This window comes from Heterodontus francisci, unplaced genomic scaffold (assembly GCF_036365525.1).
Source record: "Heterodontus francisci isolate sHetFra1 unplaced genomic scaffold, sHetFra1.hap1 HAP1_SCAFFOLD_890, whole genome shotgun sequence".
Taxonomy (NCBI): domain Eukaryota; kingdom Metazoa; phylum Chordata; class Chondrichthyes; order Heterodontiformes; family Heterodontidae; genus Heterodontus; species Heterodontus francisci.
In genome coordinates this window covers 202,547-228,285 of record NW_027142207.1, presented here as the reverse complement: position 1 = coordinate 228,285, position 25,739 = coordinate 202,547, and the positions used below count along the sequence as shown (strand labels likewise).

Sequence of the window (25,739 nt, the reverse complement as noted above, 5' to 3'; positions counted from 1 at the left end):
GACCCTCCATTCCCTGGACTCACTCCCCCGGGCCCTCTCCCCGTGCCCCTCCTCCCCCAGGCACGCTCCCCTTCCCCCTTCCCTCCCCCAGGCCCATTCCCCAGACCCTCCATTCCCTGGACTCACTCCCCCGGGCCCTCTCCCCGTGCCCCTCCTCCCCCAGGCACGCTCCCCTTCCCCCTTCCCTCCCCCCTTCCCTCCCCCAGGCACATTCCCCAGACCCCTCCTCCCCCAGGCATGCTCCCCTTCCCCCTTCCCTCCCCCAGGCCCATTCCCCAGACCCTTCATACCCCAGGCCCTCTCCACATGCCCTCCCTTCCCTGGGCCCTCTCCCTCTGCCCCCTCCCTCCCTCAGGCCCTCTCCACCTGCCCTCCCTCCCCTGGGCCCTCTCCCTCTGCCCCCTCCCACCCCCAGGCCCTTTCCACCTGCCCTCCCTCCCCTGGGCCCTCTCCCTCTGCCCCCTCCCTCCCCCAGGCCCTCTCCCCCTGCACCCTCCTCCCCCGGACCCTCACCCCATGCTCTCTCCCTCCCCCGGGCCCTCTCCCTGTGCCCTCCTGCCCTGCGATCTTTCCCCAGACCCTCCCTCCCCTGGGCCCTCTCCCCGTGCCCCCTCCCTCTCCCCCTGCCCCCTCCCTCCCCCAGACCCTCACCCCCAGGCCCTCTCCCCGTGCCCCCTCCCACCCCCAGGCCCTCTCCCCGTGCCCCCTCCCTCCCCCAGGCCCTCTCCCCGTGGCCCCTCCCACCCCCAGGCCCTCTCCCCGTGCCCCCTTCCTCCCCCAGACACACTCCCCATGTCCTCCCTCTCCCAGGCCACCTCCCCGCGCCCCCTCCCTCCCCCAGGCCCTCTCCCCGTGCCCCCTCCCTCCCCTGGGCACTCTCCCTCTGCCCCCTCCCTCCCCCCCCATGCCCTCTCCCCGTGCCCCCAGGCCCTCTCCCCCTGCTCCCTCCCCCGGGCCCTCTCCCTCTGCCCCCTCCTCCCCCAGGCCCTCTCCCCCTTCCCTCTCCCTCCTCTGGACACTCTCCCCATGTTGTCCCTCACCTTGGAGATGGAGATGTTTTCCTGGCCGGGTCTGAACACTGCCCGATTACAGAGAGCAGCGATCCGGGAGAGGGCAGCCCAGGTCGGAGAGGTCTTATCAAAGGCAGTGCCTGGGGAGGTGGAGAAGGTGGAACAGAGAGACAAGTTACAGACAGACACCTCTCACACCATCTCGGCTGGCCGGAGGCACAGGGTGATCCCACCAACTACCCAACAAGGTGAACAAACACTCATTGCATGGACCAATGTCAAGTCCGTAGGTCCGAAACAGGCCATTCGGTCCCTCCTCAACCTAGTCTACCATCATCTCCTTCTATTCCTTTCTCCCTCATGTTTTTATCCAGCTTCTCCCCTTTAAATACATCCACACTGCTCACCTCAAGCACTCCCTGTGGGAGTGCGTTCCACATTCTCACCACTCTCTGAGGAAAGAGGTTTCTCCTGAATATCCGATTGGATTTATTCGTCTTAGAGTTATGGCCCCTGGTTCTGGTCTCGCAAGCAAGTGGGAACACTGGTCTAACCAAGGGATATGGAGACCGGAACTGTGCACAGTGATCCAAGTGTGGTCTAAACAAGGGATATGGAGACTGGAACTGTGCACAGTGATCCAAGTGTGGTCTAAACAAGGGATGTGGAGACGGGAACTGTGCACAGTGCTCCAAGTGTGGTCTAAACAAGGGATATGGAGACCAGAACTGTGCACAGTGCTCCAAGTGTGGTCTAACCAAGGGATATGGAGACTGGAACTGTGCACAGTGCTCCAAGTGTGGTCTAAACAAGGGATATGGAGACCAGAACTGCACACAGTGCTCCAAGTGTGGTCTAACCAAGGGATATGGAGACTGGAACTGTGCACAGTGCTCCAAGTGTGGTCTAAACAAGGGATATGGAGACTGGAACTGTGCACAGTGCTCCAAGTGTGGTCTAAACAAGGGATATGGAGACTGGAACTGTGCACAGTGCTCCAAGTGTGGTCTAAACAAGGGATATGGAGACCAGAACTGCACACAGTGCTCCAAGTGTGGTCTAACCAAGGGATATGGAGACTGGAACTGTGCACAGTGCTCCGAGTGTGGTCCAACTAAGGGATACACCGACATCCACACACTCACTCACTCGTCCACCCACACTCCAATTCACAAGCGCGCACACACACAGTCACACACACACAGTCACACACACAGTCACACACACACAGTCACACACACCACACACACAGTCACACACACACACAGTCACACACACAGTCACACACACAGTCACACACACAGTCACACACACACAGTCACACACACACACACCACACACACAGTCACACACACACACCACACACACAGTCACACACACAGTCACACACACACACACCACACACACAGTCACACACACACAGTCACACACACAGTCACACACACACACACCACACACACAGTCACACACACACACACACACACACAGTCACACGCACACGCACACACACACGCACACGCACACACACACACAGTCACACGCACGCGCGCACACACACAGTCACACACACACACATACACACACACACACACTCACAGAGACACACACAAACTCTCTGACACTCTCCGCCGTACCAGACTGATCTTCAGTTGTGTCGGCCTCGTGCACCTGGTTGTCGAACCACATGTGGGCGACGGTCATTCGATTCTGGGTCAGCGTGCCAGTCTTGTCAGAGCAGATCGTCGAGGTGGAGCCCAGCGTCTCGACCGCCTCCAGATTTTTGACCAGGCAGTTTTTGCGAGCCATGCGTTTCGCAGTCAGGGTCAGGCAGACCTTAGCGAGAGAGAGAGAGACAGAGAGGTCAGTCCAGGTCAGAGGGCAGGTGCGGCCACCCTCGGAGGGTGAGAGGACAGGGAGACTCACCGTGACGGTGGCGAGGAGCCCCTCGGGGACATTGGCAACGATGATGCCGATGAGGAAGATGACAGCCTCCAGCCAGCTGTAGCCGAGGATCAGCGACAGAATGAAGAAAGAGACCCCAAGGAACACGGCCACGCCGGTAATGATGTGGATGAAATGTTCGATCTCCATCGAGATAGGCGTCTGTCCGACCTCCAACCCCGAGGCCAGGGTTGCAATGCGTCCCATCACCGTCCGGTCCCCCGTGAAGATCACCAGGCCCCGTGCTGTCCCTGTCAACACACAAGCACGGGGTTAGATACAGAGTAAAGCTCCCTCTACACTGTCCCCATCAAACACTCCCAGGACAGGTACAGTACGGGGGTTAGATACAGAGTAAAGCTCCCTCTACACTGTCCCCATCAAACACTCCCAGGACAGGGACAGTACGGGGATTGGCTGGTCAATTTGGAGCACTTCCTGCCAGCAATCAGGGGGAGCAGCTGCACATGCAGAGTGGAAACTGGAGAGAGGAGACTGGAGAGAGGTGAATGCAGAGTGGAGAGAAACCATCAAGGAAGGCTGCAATTGTTTTGGAGAGGTGGGTGTCAGGGCACCTGAAAGACTCTTAAGTTTGAACTGTTTGGGGGAGGGAGAAGAGGCCGGAAGACTTGGATGGGGCTGCCAAATCCAGGAGGGGGCCCCTGTATTTGTATTGGTGTTTGCACACAGGGAGCTCCCTCCCCACCCCAACTGCCTGCTCGGGACAGCTGGAGTTGCCCGGGTGAAGACTGTCTTGTTAAAATCAGAAGAGGAGAGTACCGGGCGGCTCCAGCCATCCCGGGCGAAGAAGCCTCCCCCAACTGGAAGACAACAAACAGTTTTGGACTAATTGTGATAAAGGTGCTCCAACTGGCAGTTGGATCAAACATCCTTTTCAGCCTTTCTCTCCCTTCCTCCACTCAGTCGCCTCAGTCACCTATCCTCCCCTTTTCCTTTACCTTCCTACCCCATCCTCCTCTACTCCCACTCCACTTTGTTTAAAGTTTGTTTTTTTTTAAATTGTGTAAATTTGTTTTGTTTCTTGGGGGTGGACGTGGCTCTTAGACCCCATGGCAAGCCCTCTTTCGCTGGTGGCGGGGCCTTCCCGTACATATGCTGCTGCGGCTGCTGCAGCTGCACCTTTTCCCCCGTCACCGTTTGCTTTATTAACATCAAAGCATGGGGTCAAGAGCTACGTCCACCCGAACATGACTATCGAGGCATGTGTGAAAGCAATGGCCGAGGTTGTCTGCCCTTCGGCCATTTTTGCAGCCTCTAAAATGTACGGGAAGGCAGTGTTATTCCTGAAGACCGAGCGGGCGGTGTCCCTGGCTCTGAACAAGGGGCTCACCGTGGGTGGGACCTTTCTGCCAGTGGACCCCCTGGAGGCCACTGCGCAAAGGGTCATTTTATCCAATGTCCCGCCCTTCATTCCTGGTGAGCTCCTCCTTCCCCACCTGCACCATCTGGGGGAGGTAAAGACAGGGCTCACCCCAGTCCCGCTCGGTCTTCGGGAGAACAGCCTCCGACACGTGTACTCCTTCCGCCGCCAGCTGGCGCAGGAGGAGGTTACAGAGGGCCATTTCAATGTAGAGTTCCAGGGGACGGCCTACCGCGTCTTCTGGACCTTTGACGGGGTGCGGTGCCATGTCTGTAAGGGGGTGGGGCATGTTCGTAAGAACTGCCCCAACCTCCCTGCTGCCAACTCCAACTCGGCGGCCCAGGGTGGCGACGCTGCACCTCCTCCCACCCCCCCCTACACCACCACCAGATACCATTCAGTCGGTACCGGAGGCTGTGGTTTTCACGGCCTCCGGCAGGGAGTGGGTTGACCGTCCAAGTGGAAGGAAGGCGCGGAGGAGAAATAAACATCGAGAGGCGCGTCCCCTGGACACCGTGACACTACCCGAGCCTGAGCTCAGCCCAAGGCCCGATCTCGGGAAGTCAACTTGCCCCAGGGCTGGGCTCAGGCCCAGGGTGAATAAAAAAGAGAGTGCGGAGGTGGAGGCCTCTGATGACATGGTGGTCTCTGAGCCTCCGCACCCAACTGGGAAAAAGAGGAGAAGGCACCCCTCCACAGAGGTAATAAGGGGCCCTGAGGCGCAGGGTCCATCTGTTGGAGGGGAGCTGTCTCCTGTTTCGGGTCCCCAGGTTTCCCCTACCACCACCACCAAGGCGACAAAGTCCAGGCAGGAGCACCCTATTCCTCAGGATGGAGGGGAGGGGAAGGCCCCGGTACATGAGGCCCCTCCTGAAGGGGTAAGTGGGGCCCTGCTTGTGGTGGGGGAGCCTGGGGAAACCGCCCATTCCGCCACTGCTACTGGGTCAGGTGCCCTGAGTGAAGGGGAGGGTGAGGCCCCAGAGGGTCGGCCCTCCCAGCCGGAGTCCACCACCAACCAGGAGACACCCGACCCGGTTATAACCGAGAATGCTGCCCCATCTGCTGGGCCTGTGGGTGCTGGCGGAGCGGGAGATGGCCTCCTCTCTCCGCCTCCGGTCTCGGCTCCGGCTGGATTTCCGGAGTCGAGAACGTCTGTCTCCCCTGGACCACTCATTGGCCTGGGGACGGAGGTGGAGTGGGGTCCTGAACCGCTGGTGCCTACAGGCTCCAGTTTCACGATAGAACCCAGAGAGGACTCCTCCGCCATCGATCCTGGGGGTGGGATCGTGACGGAGGCGGGACCAGCTGGCGCGGCCGGGACGTCCGCCCCACAGTGTGTGGTAGATGTGTCGGCCGCTGGCGGTGATGACCCGGAGGAGGATGGGGATTCGGTGGGGGGCACGGAGGATGATCTTGATTCCATCGCCAGTGAGGTGGTGGAGTCCCTCATGCCTCCCACCGAATCTCCTCTCATCCCCACGGCGGAACTCTGGGATTTCCTCGCGGTTTGCAGGGGCTGCTGCAATAAAGTTCAGCTGGCCCTCAACCGCTGGTCGAATCTGGCGCTGATCATACAGTCCGTCCGTACTGCCCTGAAGAAAGCGGGCAAGCGCGCGGACGTGAAACTGGTTGAGAGGCGCCGTTTTAATGTGTTCCTCAATGGGTTGCTGGGGGAGTGGAAGGCCAGGTGCACTTCCCCTCCCTCCTCACAGTGAGCTGTTTGTGACGGGTTTTAAGTACCTTTGACATGAAGATAACCATAGCCAGCCTCAACATCAACGGCAGCAGGGGGTCTCACCGCAGATTTCACAATCTCTCAGTCCTTAGGGAAGGGAGATACGTGGTGAGCTTTCTGCAGGAAACCCACACCATTCCAGGAGACGAAGCCACCTGGCTCCTGGAGTGGCAGGGTGGGGTCTACATGAGTCACCTCACCCCTATTTCTGGTGGGGTGGCTATCTTGTTGGCCCCGACTTTTCAGCTGGAGATCTTGGGGGTCAAGGAGCTAGTGCCGGGCTGCTTGCTCCACCTCGCCGTTCGCCTGGGTAGCGTGCCGCTCCACTTTGTGAACGTGTACGCGCCCAGGCCCGGCGCGTTGCAAGCGCGCTTCTTTGAAGAAGTGTCCGCTCTCTTGAGCTCCATCGATAGCGGCGAGTGCATCATCTTCGGGGGGGATTTTAACTGCACCCTCGAGGTGGGGGATCGCTCCGGTCCCCAGCGCGGCCAAGCGTCGGTGGAGAAGTTGAGGGGACTGATCAGCTCCCTTAACTTGGTGGACATCTGGCGGAATCTCCATCCTGACTCCAGCGCCTTCACGTGGAGGTCTGGAGGAGGGTCCCGAATCGACCGCCTCTACTTTTCGCAGGCGTACGTCTCCCGCGTCTCTTCGGCCTCCATGCGCTGGTGTCGTGCTCGGACCACCACCTGGTGTGGGCGGAGTTCATTCCGCTCCGTACACGGGCGGGGTCCGCGTTCTGGCACTTTAACAACCGGCTGCTGGAGGACGAGCGATTTCGGGACTCGTTCTGTCGATTCTGGGCCGACTGGAGAAGGAAGCAGGGGGCTTCCCTTCCTTGAGGCTATGGTGGGATGTGGGCAAGACTCACATCCGCGTCTTCTGTCAGGAGTACGCGAAGGTGTCGATCAAGAGGCGGGAAGCCGAGATCGGGCGCCTAGAGAGAGACATGCTCAAATTGGAGTCCTGCCTCGGTCATGCCGTCGTGGACCCGGCCCTGTGGCAGGCGTACAAAGAGAAGAAGGGCGCGCTGAGGGACCTGCAGCTCATAGGGTCCCGAGGCGCGTAGGTGAGGTCGCGGATCCAGATCCTGGAATATTTGGACCGCGCCTCACCCTTCTTCTGCTCGCTGGAAAAATGGCGGGGGGTCCGTAAGCAGCTCGTTGAGCTGCTGGCCGACGACGGATCCTCCATCACGGACCCGGAGGGAATGGGCCTCCTGGTCCGTACTTATTACAGTGCGTTGTTCTCTCCGGATCCGTCCAGCGAGGGTGCGCGCAGAGTTTTGTGGGAGGATCTGCTGCAGGTCAGCCCGGAGGGCACCGAAGGATTGGAGGCTCCGCTCACGTTGGCGGAGCTGACTGGCGCCCTCCACCAGCTCTCGAGGGGTAAATCCGCAGGGCTGGATTGGTTGACCGTGGAGTTCCTCAGGGCGTTCTGGGACGTCCTGGGGGACGATTACACGCGGGACCTGGGGGAAGGCCTGGTGACCGGGGAGATGCCCCTCTCGTGGCGCAGGGCGGTCATCGTCCTGCTGCCGAAAAGGGGCGATCTCCGCCTACTTAAAAACTGGCGTCCGGTCTCCCTCCTCAGCACGGATTATAAGATCTTTGCCCGGGCTATGTCCACCCGCCTGGGCTCCGTGCTGGCCCACATGGTCCACCCCGACCAGTCCTACACGGTCCCGGGCCGGTCCATCCAGGACAACATCCACCTGGTCCGGGACCTGATCCATCTTTCCCAGAGGACTGGTCAGTCGGTCGCCTTTCTCTCCCTTGATCAGGGGAAGGCATTCGACAGGGTGGATCACGAATACCTTTTCGGGACTCTGCGCGCATTCGGACTCGGGCCGCATTTCGTGGCCCGGGTCCGACTTTTATACGCCGCCGCAGAGTGTCTAGTCAAAGTTAACGGGTCCTTGACAGCGCCCCTTCGCTTTGGGAGAGGAGTGCGTCAGGAATGCCCCATGTCCGGCCAATTATACACCATCTGCGTGGAGCCCTTCCTGTGCCTGCTTCGTAGGAGGTTGAAGGGATTGGCTCTGTGCGAGCCGGCCATGCGGGTCGTCCTCTCGGCTTACGCCGACGAGGTGCTCCTCGCGGTCACAGATCCCGTTGACTTGCGGAGGATGCGCGACTGCCAGCAGACCTTTTCTGCCGCGTCCTCCGCGAGGATCAATTGGGAGAAATGTTCGGGTCTCCTGGTGGGTCAGTGGCGGGTGGACTCCCTGCCGGAGGAGATGACACCTTTTGCGTGGAGCACCATGCACCTCCTCTATCTGGGAGTCCACCTTAGCCCCGCTGAGGAAGCCTGGCCGGCAAACTGGCAGGAGTTGGAGGCGAAAGTCACCGCTCGGCTGGGGCGCTGGACAGGACTGCTCCGAGTGCTTTCCTACAGGGGCCGAGCGCTGGTCATAAACCAACTGGTGGCCTCCATGTTGTGGTACTGGTTGGTCACTTTGGCCCCGCCCCCTGCATTTGCCACCAAGATCCAGAAGAAACTCGTCGATTTCTTCTGGGGCAAGAGGAAACACTGGGTCTCTGCCGCGGTCCTGAGTCACCCGATGGAGGAGGACGGTCAGTCGCTGGTGTGCGTCCGCACCCAGGCTGCGACTCTCCGCCTTCGGACCCTGCAGAGATACCTGTACGTCGAGCGTCCTCCCAGATGGTGTGCGCTGGCGATGTATTTTTTCCGCCAGTGTCACTGCCTTCAAGACGACACGCAGCTCCTGGTGGAGTCCGTTAGCCGCACCTCTCTGAGGGAGTTGCCTGTCTTTTACCGGGACCTATTCCGAGTCTGGAACATGGTCGCCTCCAGTCAGGGCGCTCCCCCGCCGGTGGAGGAGAGCGCCTCAGCTGTCCGGGAGCCGACTCCGGGGATGGACCGGCAGGTGGAGGAGTAGCCAAAGCCCCCGGGACGCCCCTCACTGCGGGTGGCGAGGGGGTTCGGGAGAGCGGAGCGCTCCCGGCCGAGCTGACCCCCGCTCGGCCCGACCTGCTCGTCGGACCCAGGCCCCAAAACCCTCCTCAGGAGCCGGTCCCGCACAACCCGAGCCGCCTCTCAGAAATGCCCTCCGTGCCATTCCTCTCTTTTTGAATAAAGCAGTTACATTCGCTATTTTCCAATCTAACGGAACCTTCCCCGAATCTAGGGAATTTTGGAAAATTAAAACTAACGCATGAACTATCTCACTAGCCAGTTCTTTTAACACTCGAGGATGAAGTCCATCAGGTCCCGGGGACTTGTCAGCCCGCAGCTCCAACAATTTGCTCAGTACCACTTCCCTGGTGATTGTAATTGTCTTGAGTTCCTCCCTCCCTTCCATTTCCTGACTTACAGCTAATACTGGGATGTTACTTGTATCCTCAATAGTGAAGACCGATGCAAAATATCTGTTCAATTCATCTGCCATCTCCTTATTATCCGTTATTAATTCCCCAGACTCATGTTCTTTAGGATCAACATTTTGTTAACTTTTCTTTTTTAAATATCTATAGAAACTCTTACTATCTGTCTTTATATTTCTAGCTAGCTTTCTCTGTCTAATTTTACCTTTCTTATCAATCTTTTAGTCAATCTTTGCTGTTTTTTATATTCTATCCAATCTTCTGACCTGCCTCCCACCTTTGCACAATTATAGGCTTTTTCTTAAAGTTTGATTCTATCTTTAATTCTTTTAGTTAACTACGGATGGTGGGTCCCACTCTTGGAATTTTTCTTTCTCGTTGAAATGTATCTATTCTGTGTATTCTGAAATATTCCCTTAAATGTCTGCCACTGCACCTCTATTGACCTATCCCTTAACCTGATTTGCCAGTTCACTTTAGCTAGCTCTGCTTTCATGCCCTCATAATTGCCCTTATTTAAGTTTAAAATACTAGTCTTGGACCCACTCTTCTCTCCCTCAAATTGAATGTAAAATTCAATCATATTATGATCGCTGCTACCTCGGGGTGACTTAACTATGAGGTCATTAATTAATCCTATCTCATTGCACAATACCAGGTCTAGTACAGCCTGCTCTCTGGTTGGCTCCAGAACGTATTGTTACAAGAAATTATCCCTAAAATATTCTATGTACTCCTCATCTAAGCTAATTCTGCCCATCTGATTTTTCCAGTCGATATGTAGGTTAAAATCCCCCATAATTATCGCTGCACCTTTCTGACAGGCTGCCATTATTTCTTCCTTATACCCTGTCCCACAATGTGGTTAATGTTAGGTGGCCTGTACACCACTCCCACAAGTGACTTCTTGCTCTTATGATTTCTCATCTCTACCCAAACTGCTTCTACATCCTGGTCTCCTGAACTTAGGCCATCCCTCTCTATTGTGCTAATGCCATCATTAATTAACAGAGCTACCTCTCCATCCTTTCCTCACTTCCTGTCCTTCCTAAATGCCATGTATCCTTCAATAGTCACATCCCAATCTATGTCATCCTGCAGCCATGTTTCTGTAATGACTATCAGATCGTACTTATTTATTTCTATTTGCGCTCTCAGTTCATCTGTTTTGTTTCGAATGCTACGTGCATTCAGATACAGAGCCTTTAGTTTTGTCCTTTTATTATTTTTGTAACCTCTAGCCTTATCCGTTGATTCACTCTTTGATTTGTATGCTCTGTCCCTTCCTGTCACAGTCTGTTTATCATTTCCCATATTAATACCTTTCTCTCTTGCCTTGTCTCTACTCCTTGATTTATCATATCTTTCCAAATTTGATCCCTTGCCCCCATTAGTCAGTTGAAAATCGTCTCTGCTTCCCGAGTTATGTGGCTCACTAGAACGCGGGCCCAAGCACGGTTCAGGTGCAGACCGTCTCAAAGGGACAGCCACCACTTTCCCCAGTACCGGTGCCAGTGCCTCATGAACCAGAACCCACTTCTACCACACCAGTCTTTGAGCCATGCGTTCATTTTCCTAATCTTATTTGTCCTCTGCCAATTTGCAGGTGGCTCAGGTAATAATCCAGAGATTATTAACTTTGAGGTTCTGCTGCTTAATTTGGTGCCTAGTTCCTCGAACTGACTATGCAGAATCTCCTTCCTTGTCCTGCCTATGTCGTTGGTACCTACATGGGCCATGACGACTGGATCCTCCCCCCTCCCAATGTAAGTTCCTCTCCAGCCCTTAACTTCTGAACTGGTTTCAAATCTTCACAGCCGATTGCTCTATCAGTGTTCAGAGTGCACTTGTTTTCTCTACTCTCTCTCTCTCTCCTGAGGCAGATATTGCGGTTATTTGTGTCATCCAGCCTTCCTTCCAGACTTTCAGAAGTCTGGAGGCAGCTGAAGTTATCCAGAAGTCGACAGTCATTTGCCTTTTTCAATTATACAGAGTCCACAAGTCTGGCCATAGTAGAAATACCCAAGCTTTCCTTTGTTTCCAAGAGTTAAAGATTTCAACTCGAGTTTGCACCCTCAGAGCCCCTGCCTCCTTGTATGCAATCTGAGAGTCTGGGAGAGCGAAACCCACTGTTGTTCAGGTGTTACAACTTTGAATTTAGCTTTCGAAAGGGTCTCTGAACTGGGTTCCGTCCATGCATGGTTACGGGGAGCCCTGCCTTGTCTCCAGGTAGAGTTGGAATGAGGTCAAATGTCTTGTCCGAGTCCTTATTAAACTACATTAACAAGCATAGGGCTGAAAATACAATGATATCACAAAGTGCAGCATTCATAACAGTACCTTCTACGCAATTCGTCGAGAAAAAAGCAATGTTACGCGTCTCCAAAGGATTGTCATTTGTGAATTCAGGAGATCGAGTCTGTGGCTCCGATTCGCCAGTGAGTGAAGAGTTGTCAACCTGGAATATTAAGCCACAAATAATCCCGTCATTAATGATGGGAACCCCGCTACATGTTAATATTTACAGGGGGGCTCACCTGGAGGGTGTTAATATTTACGGCTGGGGGGTCCTTGGAAGAGTGCAAATATTTATGGGGGGTGGTCTCCGGGAGTGCGTTAATATTTAAGGGGGGTCTCCAGCAGGACGTTAATATTTACAGGCGGGTCTCCGGAATTTGGTTAATATTTACGGAGGGTCTCCGGGAGTGTGTTAATATTTACGGGGGGGGGGGTCTCATAGAGTGCGTTAATATTAACGGCGGGGGGTCTCCAGGAGTGTGTTAATATTTACGGGGGGGTATCCAGCAGTGTGTTAATAATTATGGGGGGTGTCTCCGGGAGCGTGTAACATTTACGGGGGGGAGGCGGTCTCCGGGAGAGTATTAATATTTACCGGGGGGGGGGGGGGTCTACGGGAGAGTGTTAATATTTACGGGGGGGGGTATCCGGCAGTGTGTTAATAATTATGGGGGGTGTCTCCGGGAGAGTGTTAATATTTACGGGGGAGGTCCCTGGGATTGTGTTAATATTTACAGAGGGATCTCCGGGAGTGTGTAACATTTACAGGGGGGAGGCGGTCTCCGGGAGAGTGTTAATATTTATGGAGGGGGGGGGGTCTCCAGGAGAATATTAATATTTACAGGGGAGATCCCTGGGATTGTGTTAATATTTACAGGGGGGGTCCCCAGGAGTGTGTTAATATTTAGGGTGGAGCGGGTCTACGGGAGAGTGTTAATATTTACGGAGGGGTCTCCGGATTGTGTTAATATTTACAGGGGGGTCTCCGGGATTGTGCTAATATTTACGGAGGGGTCTCCGGGAGTGTGTTAATATTTACAGGGGGGTCTCTGGGATTGTGTTAATATTTACAGGGGGGTCTACGGGCGTGTGTTATTATTTACAGGGGGGTCTCCGGGATTGTGCTAATACTTACAGGGGCCTCACCGGGAGGGAGTTAATATTTACGGGCGGGTGTCCGAGAGAGTGTTAATATTTACAGGCGTGTCTCCAGGATTGTGCTCATATTTACAGGGGGGGTCCCCGGGAGTAGGTTAATACTTACAGGGGGTGGTCTCCGGATCTTGTTAATATTTTCAGGGGCTCTCCGGGAGTGTGTAATCTTTACAGGGGGGTCCCGGGTGTGTGTTAATCTTTACAGGGGGGTCTCCGGGAGTGTTAATATTTGCAGGGGGGTCTGCGGGAGTGTGTTAATATATGCAGGGGTGTCTCCGGGAGTGTGTTAATATTAACAGGGGGGTCTCCGGGAGTGTGTTAATATATGCAGGGGTGTCTCCGGGAGTGTGTTAATATTTACAGGGTGTTCTCTGGGAGTGTGTTAATATTTACAGGGGTGTCTCCGGGAGTGTGTTAATATTTACAGGGGTGTCTCCGGGAGTGTGTTAATATTTACAGGGTGTTCTCTGGGAGTGTGTTAATATTTACAGGGGTGTCTCCGGGAGTGTGTTAATATTTACAGGGGGGTCTCTGGGAGTGTGTTCATATTTACAGGGGGGTCTCTGGGTGTGTGTTAATATTTACAGGGTGGTCTCCGGGTGTGTGCTAATATTTGCAGCGGGTCCCCGGGAGTGTGTTAATATTTGCAGCGGGTCCCCGGGATTGTGTTAATATTTACAGGGGGGTCTCCGGGAGTGTGTTAATATTTGCAGCGGGTCCCCGGGATTGTGTTAATATTTACAGGGGGGTCTCCAGGAGTGTGTTAATATTTACAGGGGTGTCTTCGGGAGTGTGTTAATATTTGCAGCGGGTCTCCAGGAGTGTGTTAATATTTACAGGGGTGTCTTCGGGAGTGTGTTAATATTTGCAGCGGGTCTCCAGGAGATTGTTAATATTTACAGGGGGGTCTCCGGGAGTGTGTTAATTTATACAGGGGTGTCTCCGGGAGTGTGTTAATATTTACTGGGGGTCGACGGGAGTGTGTTAATATTTACAGGGTGTTCTCTGGGAGTGTATTAATATTTACAGGGGTGTCTCCGGGAGTGCGTCAATATTTACAGGGGGGTCTCCAGGAGTGTGTTAATATTTACAGTGGGGTCTCCAGGAGTATGTTAATATTGACAGGGGGGTCTCCGGGAGTGTGTTAATATTTACAGGGGGTTCTCTGGGAGTGTGTTAATATTTACAGGGGGTTCTCCGGGAGTGTGTTAATATTTACAGGGGGTTCTCTGGGAGTCTGTTAATATTTACAGGGGTGTCTCCGGGAGTGTGTTAATATTTACAGGGGGTTCTCTGGGAGTGTGTTAATATTTACAGGGGGGTCTCCGGGAGTGTGTTAATATTTACAGGGGGATCTCTGGGAGTGTGTTAATATTTACAGGGGGGTCTCCGGGAGTGTGTTAATATTTACAGGGGGTTCTCTGGGAGTGTGTTAATATTTACAGGGGTGTCTCCGGGAGTGTGTTAATATTTACAGGGGGTTCTCTGGGAGTGTGTTAATATTTACAGCAGGGTCTCCGGGAGTGGGTTAATATTTACAGGGGGTTCTCTGGGAGTGTGTTAATATTGACAGGGGGGTCTCCAGGAGTGTGTTAACATTTACAGGGGTGTCTCCAGGAGTTTGTTAATATTTACAGGGGGTTCTCTGGGAGTGTGTTCATATTTACAGGGGGGTCTCTGGGTGTGTCTTAATATTTACAGGGTGGTCTCCGGGTGTGTGTTAATATTTGCAGCGGGTCCCCGGGAGTGTGTTAATATTTACAGGGGGGTCTCCGGGAGTGTGTTAATATTTGCAGCGGGTCTCCAGGAGTGTGTTAATATTTACAGGGGTGACTTCGGGAGTGTGTTAATATTTGCAGCGGGTCTCCAGGAGATTGTTAATATTTACTGGGGGTCTACGGGAGTGTGTTAATATTTACAGGGTGTTCTCTGGGAGTGTGTTAATATTTACAGGGGTGTCTGCGGGAGTGTGTTAATATATAGAGGGGTGTCTCCGGGAGTGTGTTAATATTTACAGGGGTGTCTCCGGGAGTGTGTTAATATTTACAGGGGGGTCTCCGGGAGTGTGTTAATATTTACAGCCGGTTCTCTGGGAGTGTGTTAATATTTACAGGGGGTTCTCTGGGAGTGTGTTAATATTTATAGGGGTGTCTCCAGGAGTGTGTTAATATTTACAGGGGGTTATCTGGGAGTGTGTTAATATTTACAGGGGTGTCTCCAGGAGTGTGTTAATATTTACAGGGGGGTCTCTGGGAGTGTGTTAATATTTACAGGGGTTTCTCTGGGAGTTTGTTAATATTTACAGGGTGGTCTCCGGCAATGTGTCAATATTTACAGGGGGGTCTCCGGGAGTTTGTTAATATTTACAGGGTGGTCTCCGGCAATGTGTCAATATTTACAGGGGTTTCTCTGGGAGTGTGTTAATATTTACAGGGTGGTCTCCGGCAATGTGTCAATATTTACAGGGGTTTCTCTGGGAGTGTGTTAATATTTACAGGGGGTTCTCTGGGAGTGTGTTAATATTTACAGGGGGTTCTCTGGGAGTGTGTTAATATTTACAGGGTGGTCTCCGGCAATGTGTCAATATTTACAGGGGTTTCTCTGGGAGTGTGTTAATATTTACAGGGGGTTCTCTGGGAGTGTGTTAATATTTACAGGGGTGTCTCCAGGAGTGTGTTAATATTTACAGGGGGGTCTCTGGGAGTGTGTTAATATTTACAGGGGGGTCTCCGGGAGTGTGTTAATATCCATGGGCGGGGTCTCCAGGAGTGTGTTAATATTTACAGGGGGGGTCTCCGGGAGTGTGTTAATATTTACAGGGTGGTCTCCGGCAATGTGTCAATATTTACAGGGGGGTCTCCGGGAGTGTGTCAATATTTACAGGGGAGTCTCCGGGAGTGTGTTAATATTTACAGGGTTTTCTCTGGGAGTGTGTTAATATTTACAGGGGGGTCTCCAGGAGATTGTTAATATTTACTGGGGGTCTCCGGGAGTGTGTTAATATTGACAGGGGTGTCTCCAGGAGTTTGTTAATATTTACAGGGGGGTCTCCGGGAGTGTGTTAATATTTACAGGGGCGTCTCCGGGAGTATGTTAATATTTACAGGGGGGGTCTCCAGGAGTGTGTAATATTTACAGGGGGTCTCCGGGAATGTGTTAATATTTACAGGGTGTCTTCGGGAGTGTGTTAATATTTACAGGGGGGTCTCCGGGAGTGTGTTAATATTTACAGGGGGTTCTCCGGGAGTGTGTTAATATTTACAGGGGGGTCTCTGGGAGTGTGTTAATATTTAGAGGGGGGTCTCCGGGTGTGTGTTAATATTTACAGTGGGTTCTCCGGGAGTTTGTTAATATTAACAGGGGGGTCTCCGGCAATGTGTCAATATTTACAGGGGGGTCTCCGGGAGTTTGTTAATATTTCCAGGAGGGTCTCCAGGAGTGTGTTAATATTTACAGGGTTTTCTCTGGGAGTATCTTAATATTTACAGGGGGTCTCTGGGACTGTGTTAATATTTACAGGGGGGTCTCCGGGAGTGTGTTAATATTTACAGGGTGGTCTCCGGCAATGTGTCAATATTTACAGGGGAGTCTCCGGGAGTGTGTTAATATTTACAGGGTTTTCTCTGGGAGTGTGTTAATATTTACAGGGGGTCTCTGGGACTTTGTTAATATATACAGGGGGGTCTCCGGGAGTGTGTTAATATTTACAGGGGGTCTCTGGGACTGTGTTAATATATACAGGGGGGTCTCCGGGAGTGTGTTAATATTTACAGGGTGGTCTCCGGCAATGTGTCAATATTTACAGGGGGGTCTCTGGGACTGTGTTAATATATACAGGGGGGTCTCCGGGAGTGTGTTAATATATACAGGGGGGTCTCCGGGAGTGTGTTAATATTTACAGGGGGTTCTCCGGGAGTGTGTTAATATTTACAGGGGGGTCTCCGGGAGTGTGTTAATATTTACAGGGGGTTTTCCGGGAGTGTGTTAATATTTACAGGGGGGTCTCTGGGAGTGTGTTAATATTTAGAGGGGGGTCTCCGGGTGTGTGTTAATATTTACAGTGGGTTCTCCGGGAGTGTGTTAATATTTACAGGGGGTTCTCCGGGAGTGTGTAAATATTTACAGGGGGTTCTCCGGGAGTGTGTTAAAATTTACAGGGGGTTCTCCGGAAGTGTGTTAAAATTTACAGGGGGGGTCTCCGAAGGTGTGTAAATATTTACAGGGGGTTCTCCGGGAGTGTGCTCAAATTTGCAGGGGGGTCACCGGGAATGTGTTAATATTTACAGGGGGGTCTCCGGGAGTGTGTTAATATTTACAGGGGGTTCTCCGGGAGGGTGTTAAAATTTACAGGGGGTTCTCCGGGAGTGTGTTAAAAATTACAGGGGGTTCTCCGGGAGTGTGTTAATATTTACAGGGGGGTCTCCGGGAGTGTGTTAATATTTACAGGCGGTTCTCCGGGAGTGTGTTAATATTTACAGCGGGTTCTCCGGGAGTGTGTTAAAATTTACAGGGGGTTCTCAGGGAGTGTGTTAAAATTTACAGGGGGTTCTCCGGGAGCGTGTTAATATTTACAGGGGGTTCTCCGGGAGTGTGTTAAAATTTACAGGGGGTTCTCCGGGATTGTGTTAATATTTACAGGGGGTTCTCCGGGAGTGTGTTAATATTTAGAGGGGGTTCTCCGGGTGTGTGTTAATATTTACAGGGGGGTCTCCGGGATTGTGTTAATATTTACAGGGGGGTTCTCCGGGAGTGTGTTAAAATTTACAGGGGGTTCTCCGGGAGTGTGTTAATATTTACAGGGGGTCTCCGGGAGTGTGTTAATATTTACAGGGGGTTCTCCGGGAGTGTGTTAATATTTACAGGGGGGTTCTCAGGAGTGTGTTAATATTTACAGGGGGGTCTCCGGGAGTGTGTTAATATTTACAGGAGGGTCACGGGATTGTGTTAATATTTACAGGGGGGTCTCCGGGAGTGTGTTAATATTTACAGGGCGGGGTCTCAGGGAGAGTGATAATATTTACAGGGGGTTCTCCGGGTGTGTGTTAAAATTTACAGGGGGTTCTCCGGGAGTGTGTTAATATTTACAGGGGGTTCTCCGGAAGTGTGTTAAAAATTACAGGGGGTTCTCCGGGAGTGTGTTAATATTTACAGGGGGGTCTCCGGGCGTGTGTTAATATTTACAGGCGGTCCTCCGGGAGTGTGTTAATATTTACAGCGGGCTCTCCGGGAGTGTGTTAAAATTTACAGGGGGTTCTCAGGGAGTGTGTTAAAATTTACAGGGGGTTCTCCGGGAGCGTGTTAATATTTACAGGGGGTTCTCCGGGAGTGTGTTAAAATTTACAGGGGGTTCTCCGGGATTGTGTTAATATTTACAGGGGGTTCTCCGGGAGTGTGTTAATATTTAGAGGGGGTTCTCCGGGAGTGTGTTAATATTTACAGGGGGGTCTCCGGGATTGTGTTAATATTTACAGGGGGGTTCTCCGGGAGTGTGTTAAAATTTACAGGGGGTTCTCCGGGGGTGTGTTAATATTTACAGAGGGTCTCCGGGAGTGTGTGAATATTTACAGGGGGTTCTCCGGGAGTGTGTTAATATTTACAGGGGGATTCTCAGGAGTGTGTTAATATTTACAGGGGGGTCTCCGTGTTTGTGTTAATATTTACAGGGGGGTCTCCGGGAGTGTGTTAATATTTACAGGGGGGTCTCCGGGAGTGTGTTAATATTTACAGGAGGGTCACGGGATTGTGTTAATATTTACAGGGGGGTCTGCGGGTGTGTGTTAATATTTACAGGGCGGGGTCTCAGGGAGAGTGTTAATATTTACAGGGGGGTCTCCGGGTGTGTGTTAAAATTTACAGGGGGTTCTCCGGGAGTGTGTTAATATTTACAGGGGGTTCTCCGGAAGTGTGTTAAAAATTACAGGGGGTTCTCCGGGAGTGTGTTAATATTTACAGGGGGGTCTCCGGGCGTGTGTTAATATTTACAGGCGGTTCTCCGGGAGTGTGTTAATATTTACAGCGGGCTCTCCGGGAGTGTGTTAAAATTTACAGGGGGTTCTCAGGGAGTGTGTTAAAATTTACAGGGGGTTCTCCGGGAGCGTGTTAATATTTACAGGGGGTTCTCCGGGAGTGTGTTAAAATTTACAGGGGGTTCTCCGGGATTGTGTTAATATTTACAGGGGGTTCTCCGGGAGTGTGTTAATATTTAGAGGGGGTTCTCCGGGAGTGTGTTAATATTTACAGGGGGGTCTCCGGGATTGTGTTAATATTTACAGGGGGGTTCTCCGGGAGTGTGTTAAAATTTACAGGGGGTTCTCCGGGGGTGTGTTAATATTTACAGAGGGTCTCCGGGAGTGTGTGAATATTTACAGGGGGTTCTCCGGGAGTGTGTTAATATTTACAGGGGGATTCTCAGGAGTGTGTTAATATTTACAGGGGGGTCTCCGTGTTTGTGTTAATATTTACAGGGGGGTCTCCGGGAGTGTGTTAATATTTACAGGGGGGTCTCCGGGAGTGTGTTAATATTTACAGGAGGGTCACGGGATTGTGTTAATATTTACAGGGGGGTCTGCGGGTGTGTGTTAATATTTACAGGGCGGGGTCTCAGGGAGAGTGTTAATATTTTCATGGGGGTCTCCGGGAGTCTGTTAATATTCATGGGCGGGGTCTCCGGGAGTGTGTTAATATTTACAGGGGGGGTCTCCGGGAGTGTGTTAATATTTACAGGGGGGTCTCCGGCAGTGTGTCAATATTTACAGGGGGGTTTCCAGGAGTGTGTTAATATTTACAGTGGGGGTCTCCAGGAGTGTGTAATATTTACAGGGGGTTCTCCGGGTGTTTGTTAATATTTACAGGGGGGTCTCCGGCAGTGTGTCAATATTTACAGGGGGGTCTCCGGGAGTGTGTTAATATTTACAGGGGTGTCTGCGGGTGTGTGTTAATATTTACAGGGGGGTCTCCGGGAGTGAGTTAATATTTACAGGGGTTCTCCGGGAGTGTGTCAATATTTACAGGGGGGTCTCCGGGAGTGTGTCAATATTTCCAGGAGGGTCTCCGGGAGTTTGTTAATATTTACAGGGAGCTCTCCGGCAATGTGTCAATATTTACAGGGGGGTCTCCGGGAGTTTGTTAATATTTCCAGGAGGGTCTCCGGGAGTTTGTTAATATTTACAGGGGGGTCTCCGGCAATGTGTCAATATTTACAGGGGGGTCTCAGGGAGTTTGTTAATATTTACAGGGGGATCTCCGGCAGTGTGTCAATATTTACAGGGGGGTCTCCGGGAGTTTGTTAATATTTGCAGGGGGGTCTCCGGCAATGTGTCAATATTTACAGGGGGGTCTCCGGCAGTGTGTCAATACTTACAGGGGGGTCTCCGGGAGTGTGTTAATATTTACAGGGGGGTCTCCGGGAGTGTGTTAATATTTACAGGAGGGTCACGGGATTGTGTTAATATTTACAGGGGGGTCTCCGGGAGTGTGTTAATATTTACAGGGCGGGGTCGCAGGGAGAGTGTTAATATTTTCATGGGGGTCTCTGGGAGTCTGTTAATATTCATGGGCGGGTTCTCCGGGAGTGTGTTAATATTTACAGGGGGGGTCTCCGGGAGTGTGTTAATATTTCCAGGGGGGTCTCCGGCAGTGTGTCAATATTTACAGGGGGGTTTCCAGGAGTGTGTTAATATTTACAGTGGGGGTCTCCAGGAGTGTGTAATATTTACAGGGGGTTCTCCGGGTGTTTGTTAATATTTACAGGGGGGTCTCCGGCAGTGTGTCAATATTTACAGGGGGGTCTCCGGGAGTGTGTTAATATTTACAGGGGTGTCTGCGGGTGTGTGTTAATATTCACAGGGGGGTCTCCGGGAGTGAGTTAATATTTACAGGGGGTCTCCGGGAGTGTGTTAATATTTACAGGGGGGTCTCCGGGAGTGTGTCAATATTTCCAGGAGGGTCTCCGGGAGTTTGTTAATATTTACAGGGAGGTCTCCGGCAATGTGTTAATATTTCCAGGAGGGTCTCCGGGAGTTTGTTAATATTTACAGGGGAGTCTCCGGCAATGTGTCAATTTTTACAGGGGGGTCTCCGGGAGTTTGTTAATATTTACAGGGGGATCTCCGGCAGTGTGTCAATATTTACAGGGGGGTCTCCGGGAGTTTGTTAATATTTGCAGGGGGGTCTCCGGCAATGTGTCAATATTTACAGGGGGGTCTCCGGGAGTTTGTTAATATTTACAGGGGGTTCTCTGGGAGTGTGTTAATATTTACAGGGGTGTCTCCAGGAGTGTGTTAATATTTACAGGGGGGTCTCTGGGAGTGTGTTAATATTTACAGGGGTTTCTCTGGGAGTTTGTTAATATTTACAGGGTGGTCTCCGGCAATGTGTCAATATTTACAGGGGGGTCTCCGGGAGTTTGTTAATATTTACAGGGTGGTCTCCGGCAATGTGTCAATATTTACAGGGGTTTCTCTGGGAGTGTGTTAATATTTACAGGGTAGTCTCCGGCAATGTGTCAATATTTACAGGGGTTTCTCTGGGAGTGTGTTAATATTTACAGGGGATTCTCTGGGAGTGTGTTAATATTTACAGGGGGTTCTCTGGGAGTGTGTTAATATTTACAGGGGGGTCTCTGGGAGTGTGTTAATATTTACAGGGGGGTCTCCGGGAGTGTGTTAATATCCATGGGCGGGGTCTCCAGGAGTGTGTTAATATTTACAGGGGGGGTCTCCGGGAGTGTGTTAATATTTACAGGGTGGTCTCCGGCAATGTGTCAATATTTACAGGGGGGTCTCCGGGAGTGTGTCAATATTTACAGGGGAGTCTCCGGGAGTGTGTTAATATTTACAGGGTTTTCTCTGGGAGTGTGTTAATATTTACAGGGGGGTCTCCAGGAGATTGTTAATATTTACAGGGGGTCTCCGGGAGTGTGTTAATATTGACAGGGGTGTCTCCAGGAGTTTGTTAATATTTACAGGGGGGTCTCCGGGAGTGAGTTAATATTTACAGGGGCGTCTCCGGGAGTATGTTAATATTTACAGGGGGGGTCTCCAGGAGTGTGTAATATTTACAGGGGGTCTCCGGGAATGTGTTAATATTTACAGGGTGTCTCCGGGAGTGTGTTAATATTTACAGGGGGGTCTCCGGGAGTGTGTTAATATTTACAGGGGGTTCTCCGGGAGTGTGTTAATATTTACAGGGGGGTCTCTGGGAGTGTGTTAATATTTAGAGGGGGGTCTCCGGGTGTGTGTTAATATTTACAGTGGGTTCTCCGGGAGTTTGTTAATATTAACAGGGGGGTCTCCGGCAATGTGTCAATATTTACAGGGGGGTCTCCGGGAGTTTGTTAATATTTCCAGGAGGGTCTCCAGGAGTGTGTTAATATTTACAGGGTTTTCTCTGGGAGTGTCTTAATATTTACAGGGGGTCTCTGGGACTGTGTTAATATTTACAGGGGGGTCTCCGGGAGTGTGTTAATATTTACAGGGTGGTCTCCGGCAATGTGTCAATATTTACAGGGGAGTCTCCGGGAGTGTGTTAATATTTACAGGGTTTTCTCTGGGAGTGTGTTAATATTTACAGGGGGTCTCTGGGACTTTGTTAATATATACAGGGGGGTCTCCGGGAGTGTGTTAATATTTACAGGGGGTCTCCGGGAGTGTGTTAATATTTACAGGGTGGTCTCCGGCAATGTGTCAATATTTACAGGGGGGTCTCTGGGACTGTGTTAATATATACAGGGGGGTCTCCGGGAGTGTGTTAATATATACAGGGGGGTCTCCGGGAGTGTGTTTATATTTACAGGGGGTTCTCCGGGAGTGTGTTAATATTTACAGGGGGGTCTCCGGGAGTGTGTTAATATTTACAGGGGGTTTTCCGGGAGTGTGTTAATATTTACAGGGGGGTCTCTGGGAGTGTGTTAATATTTAGAGGGGGGTCTCCGGGTGTGTGTTAATATTTACAGTGGGTTCTCCGGGAGTGTGTTAATATTTACAGGGGGTTCTCCGGGAGTGTGTAAATATTTACAGGGGGTTCTCCGGGAGTGTGTTAAAATTTACAGGGGGTTCTCCGGAAGTGTGTTAAAATTTACAGGGGGGGTCTCCGAAGGTGTGTAAATATTTACAGGGGGTTCTCCGGGAGTGTGCTCAAATTTGCAGGGGGGTCACCGGGAATGTGTTAATATTTACAGGGGGGTCTCCGGGAGTGTGTTAATATTTACAGGGGGTTCTCCGGGAGGGTGTTAAAATTTACAGGGGGTTCTCCGGGAGTGTGTTAAAAATTACAGGGGGTTCTCCGGGAGTGTGTTAATATTTACAGGGGGGTCTCCGGGAGTGTGTTAATATTTACAGGCGGTTCTCCGGGAGTGTGTTAATATTTACAGCGGGTTCTCCGGGAGTGTGTTAAAATTTACAGGGGGTTCTCAGGGAGTGTGTTAAAATTTACAGGGGGTTCTCCGGGAGCGTGTTAATATTTACAGGGGGTTCTCCGGGAGTGTGTTAAAATTTACAGGGGGTTCTCCGGGATTGTGTTAATATTTACAGGGGGTTCTCCGGGAGTGTGTTAATATTTAGAGGGGGTTCTCCGGGTGTGTGTTAATATTTACAGGGGGGTCTCCGGGATTGTGTTAATATTTACAGGGGGGTTCTCCGGGAGTGTGTTAAAATTTACAGGGGGTTCTCCGGGAGTGTGTTAATATTTACAGGGGGTCTCCGGGAGTGTGTTAATATTTACAGGGGGTTCTCCGGGAGTGTGTTAATATTTACAGGGGGGTTCTCAGGAGTGTGTTAATATTTACAGGGGGGTCTCCGGGAGTGTGTTAATATTTACAGGAGGGTCACGGGATTGTGTTAATATTTACAGGGGGGTCTCCGGGAGTGTGTTAATATTTACAGGGCGGGGTCTCAGGGAGAGTGATAATATTTACAGGGGGTTCTCCGGGTGTGTGTTAAAATTTACAGGGGGTTCTCCGGGAGTGTGTTAATATTTACAGGGGGTTCTCCGGAAGTGTGTTAAAAATTACAGGGGGTTCTCCGGGAGTGTGTTAATATTTACAGGGGGGTCTCCGGGCGTGTGTTAATATTTACAGGCGGTTCTCCGGGAGTGTGTTAATATTTACAGCGGGCTCTCCGGGAGTGTGTTAAAATTTACAGGGGGTTCTCAGGGAGTGTGTTAAAATTTACAGGGGGTTCTCCGGGAGCGTGTTAATATTTACAGGGGGTTCTCCGGGAGTGTGTTAAAATTTACAGGGGGTTCTCCGGGATTGTGTTAATATTTACAGGGGGTTCTCCGGGAGTGTGTTAATATTTAGAGGGGGTTCTCCGGGAGTGTGTTAATATTTACAGGGGGGTCTCCGGGATTGTGTTAATATTTACAGGGGGGTTCTCCGGGAGTGTGTTAAAATTTACAGGGGGTTCTCCGGGGGTGTGTTAATATTTACAGAGGGTCTCCGGGAGTGTGTGAATATTTACAGGGGGTTCTCCGGGAGTGTGTTAATATTTACAGGGGGATTCTCAGGAGTGTGTTAATATTTACAGGGGGGTCTCCGTGTTTGTGTTAATATTTACAGGGGGGTCTCCGGGAGTGTGTTAATATTTACAGGGGGGTCTCCGGGAGTGTGTTAATATTTACAGGAGGGTCACGGGATTGTGTTAATATTTACAGGGGGGTCTGCGGGAGTGTGTTAATATTTACAGGGCGGGGTCTCAGGGAGAGTGTTAATATTTACAGGGGGGTCTCCGGGTGTGTGTTAATATTTACAGGGCGGGGTCTCAGGGAGAGTGTTAATATTTTCATGGGGGTCTCCGGGAGTCTGTTAATATTCATGGGTGGGGTCTCCGGGAGTGTGTTAATATTTACAGGGGGGGTCTCCGGGAGTGTGTTAATATTTACAGGGGGGTCTCCGGCAGTGTGTCAATATTTACAGGGGGGTTTCCAGGAGTGTGTTAATATTTACAGTGGGGGTCTCCAGGAGTGTGTAATATTTACAGGGGGTTCTCCGGGTGTTTGTTAATATTTACAGGGGGGTCTCCGGCAGTGTGTCAATATTTACAGGGGGGTCTCCGGGAGTGTGTTAATATTTACAGGGGTGTCTGCGGGTGTGTGTTAATATTTACAGGGGGGTCTCCGGGAGTGAGTTAATATTTACAGGGGTTCTCCGGGAGTGTGTCAATATTTACAGGGGGGTCTCCGGGAGTGTGTCAATATTTCCAGGAGGGTCTCCGGGAGTTTGTTAATATTTACAGGGAGCTCTCCGGCAATGTGTCAATATTTACAGGGGGGTCTCCGGGAGTTTGTTAATATTTCCAGGAGGGTCTCCGGGAGTTTGTTAATATTTACAGGGGGGTCTCCGGCAATGTGTCAATATTTACAGGGGGGTCTCAGGGAGTTTGTTAATATTTACAGGGCGGGGTCGCAGGGAGAGTGTTAATATTTGCAGGGGGGTCTCCGGCAATGTGTCAATATTTACAGGTGGGTCTCCGGCAGTGTGTCAATATTTACAGGGGGGTCTCCGGGAGTGTGTTAATATTTACAGGGGGGTCTCCGGGAGTGTGTTAATATTTACAGGAGGGTCACGGGATTGTGTTAATATTTACAGGGGGGTCTCCAGGAGTGTGTTAATATTTACAGGGCGGGGTCGCAGGGAGAGTGTTAATATTTCCAGGGTGGTCTCCGGCAATGTGTCAATATTTACAGGGGAGTCTCCGGGAGTTTGTTAATATTTACAGGGTGGTCTCTGGCAATGTGTCAATATTTACAGGGGTTTCTCTGGGAGTGTGTTAATATTTACAGGGTGGTCTCCGGCAATGTGTCAATATTTACAGGGGTTTCTCTGGGAGTGTGTTAATATTTACAGGGGGTTCTCTGGGAGTGTGTTAATATTTACA

General features: G+C 51.5%; 1 protein-coding gene across 1 annotated transcript in view; it reads right to left on the bottom strand.

Annotated features, from left to right (window-relative positions):
* Positions 1 to 25,739, bottom strand: part of LOC137366744 (sodium/potassium-transporting ATPase subunit alpha-2) — a 214,819-nt gene that overhangs the window by 15,367 nt on the left and 173,713 nt on the right. Inside the window, exons 3-6 of the mRNA XM_068028399.1 lie at positions 11,755 to 11,872; positions 2,934 to 3,202; positions 2,645 to 2,843; positions 1,041 to 1,150 (exon numbers count right to left, since the gene is read on the bottom strand). Of these exons, the coding sequence (XP_067884500.1) occupies positions 1,041 to 1,150; positions 2,645 to 2,843; positions 2,934 to 3,202; positions 11,755 to 11,872 (696 nt within the window). The remainder of the gene's footprint in view (positions 1 to 1,040; positions 1,151 to 2,644; positions 2,844 to 2,933; positions 3,203 to 11,754; positions 11,873 to 25,739) is intronic.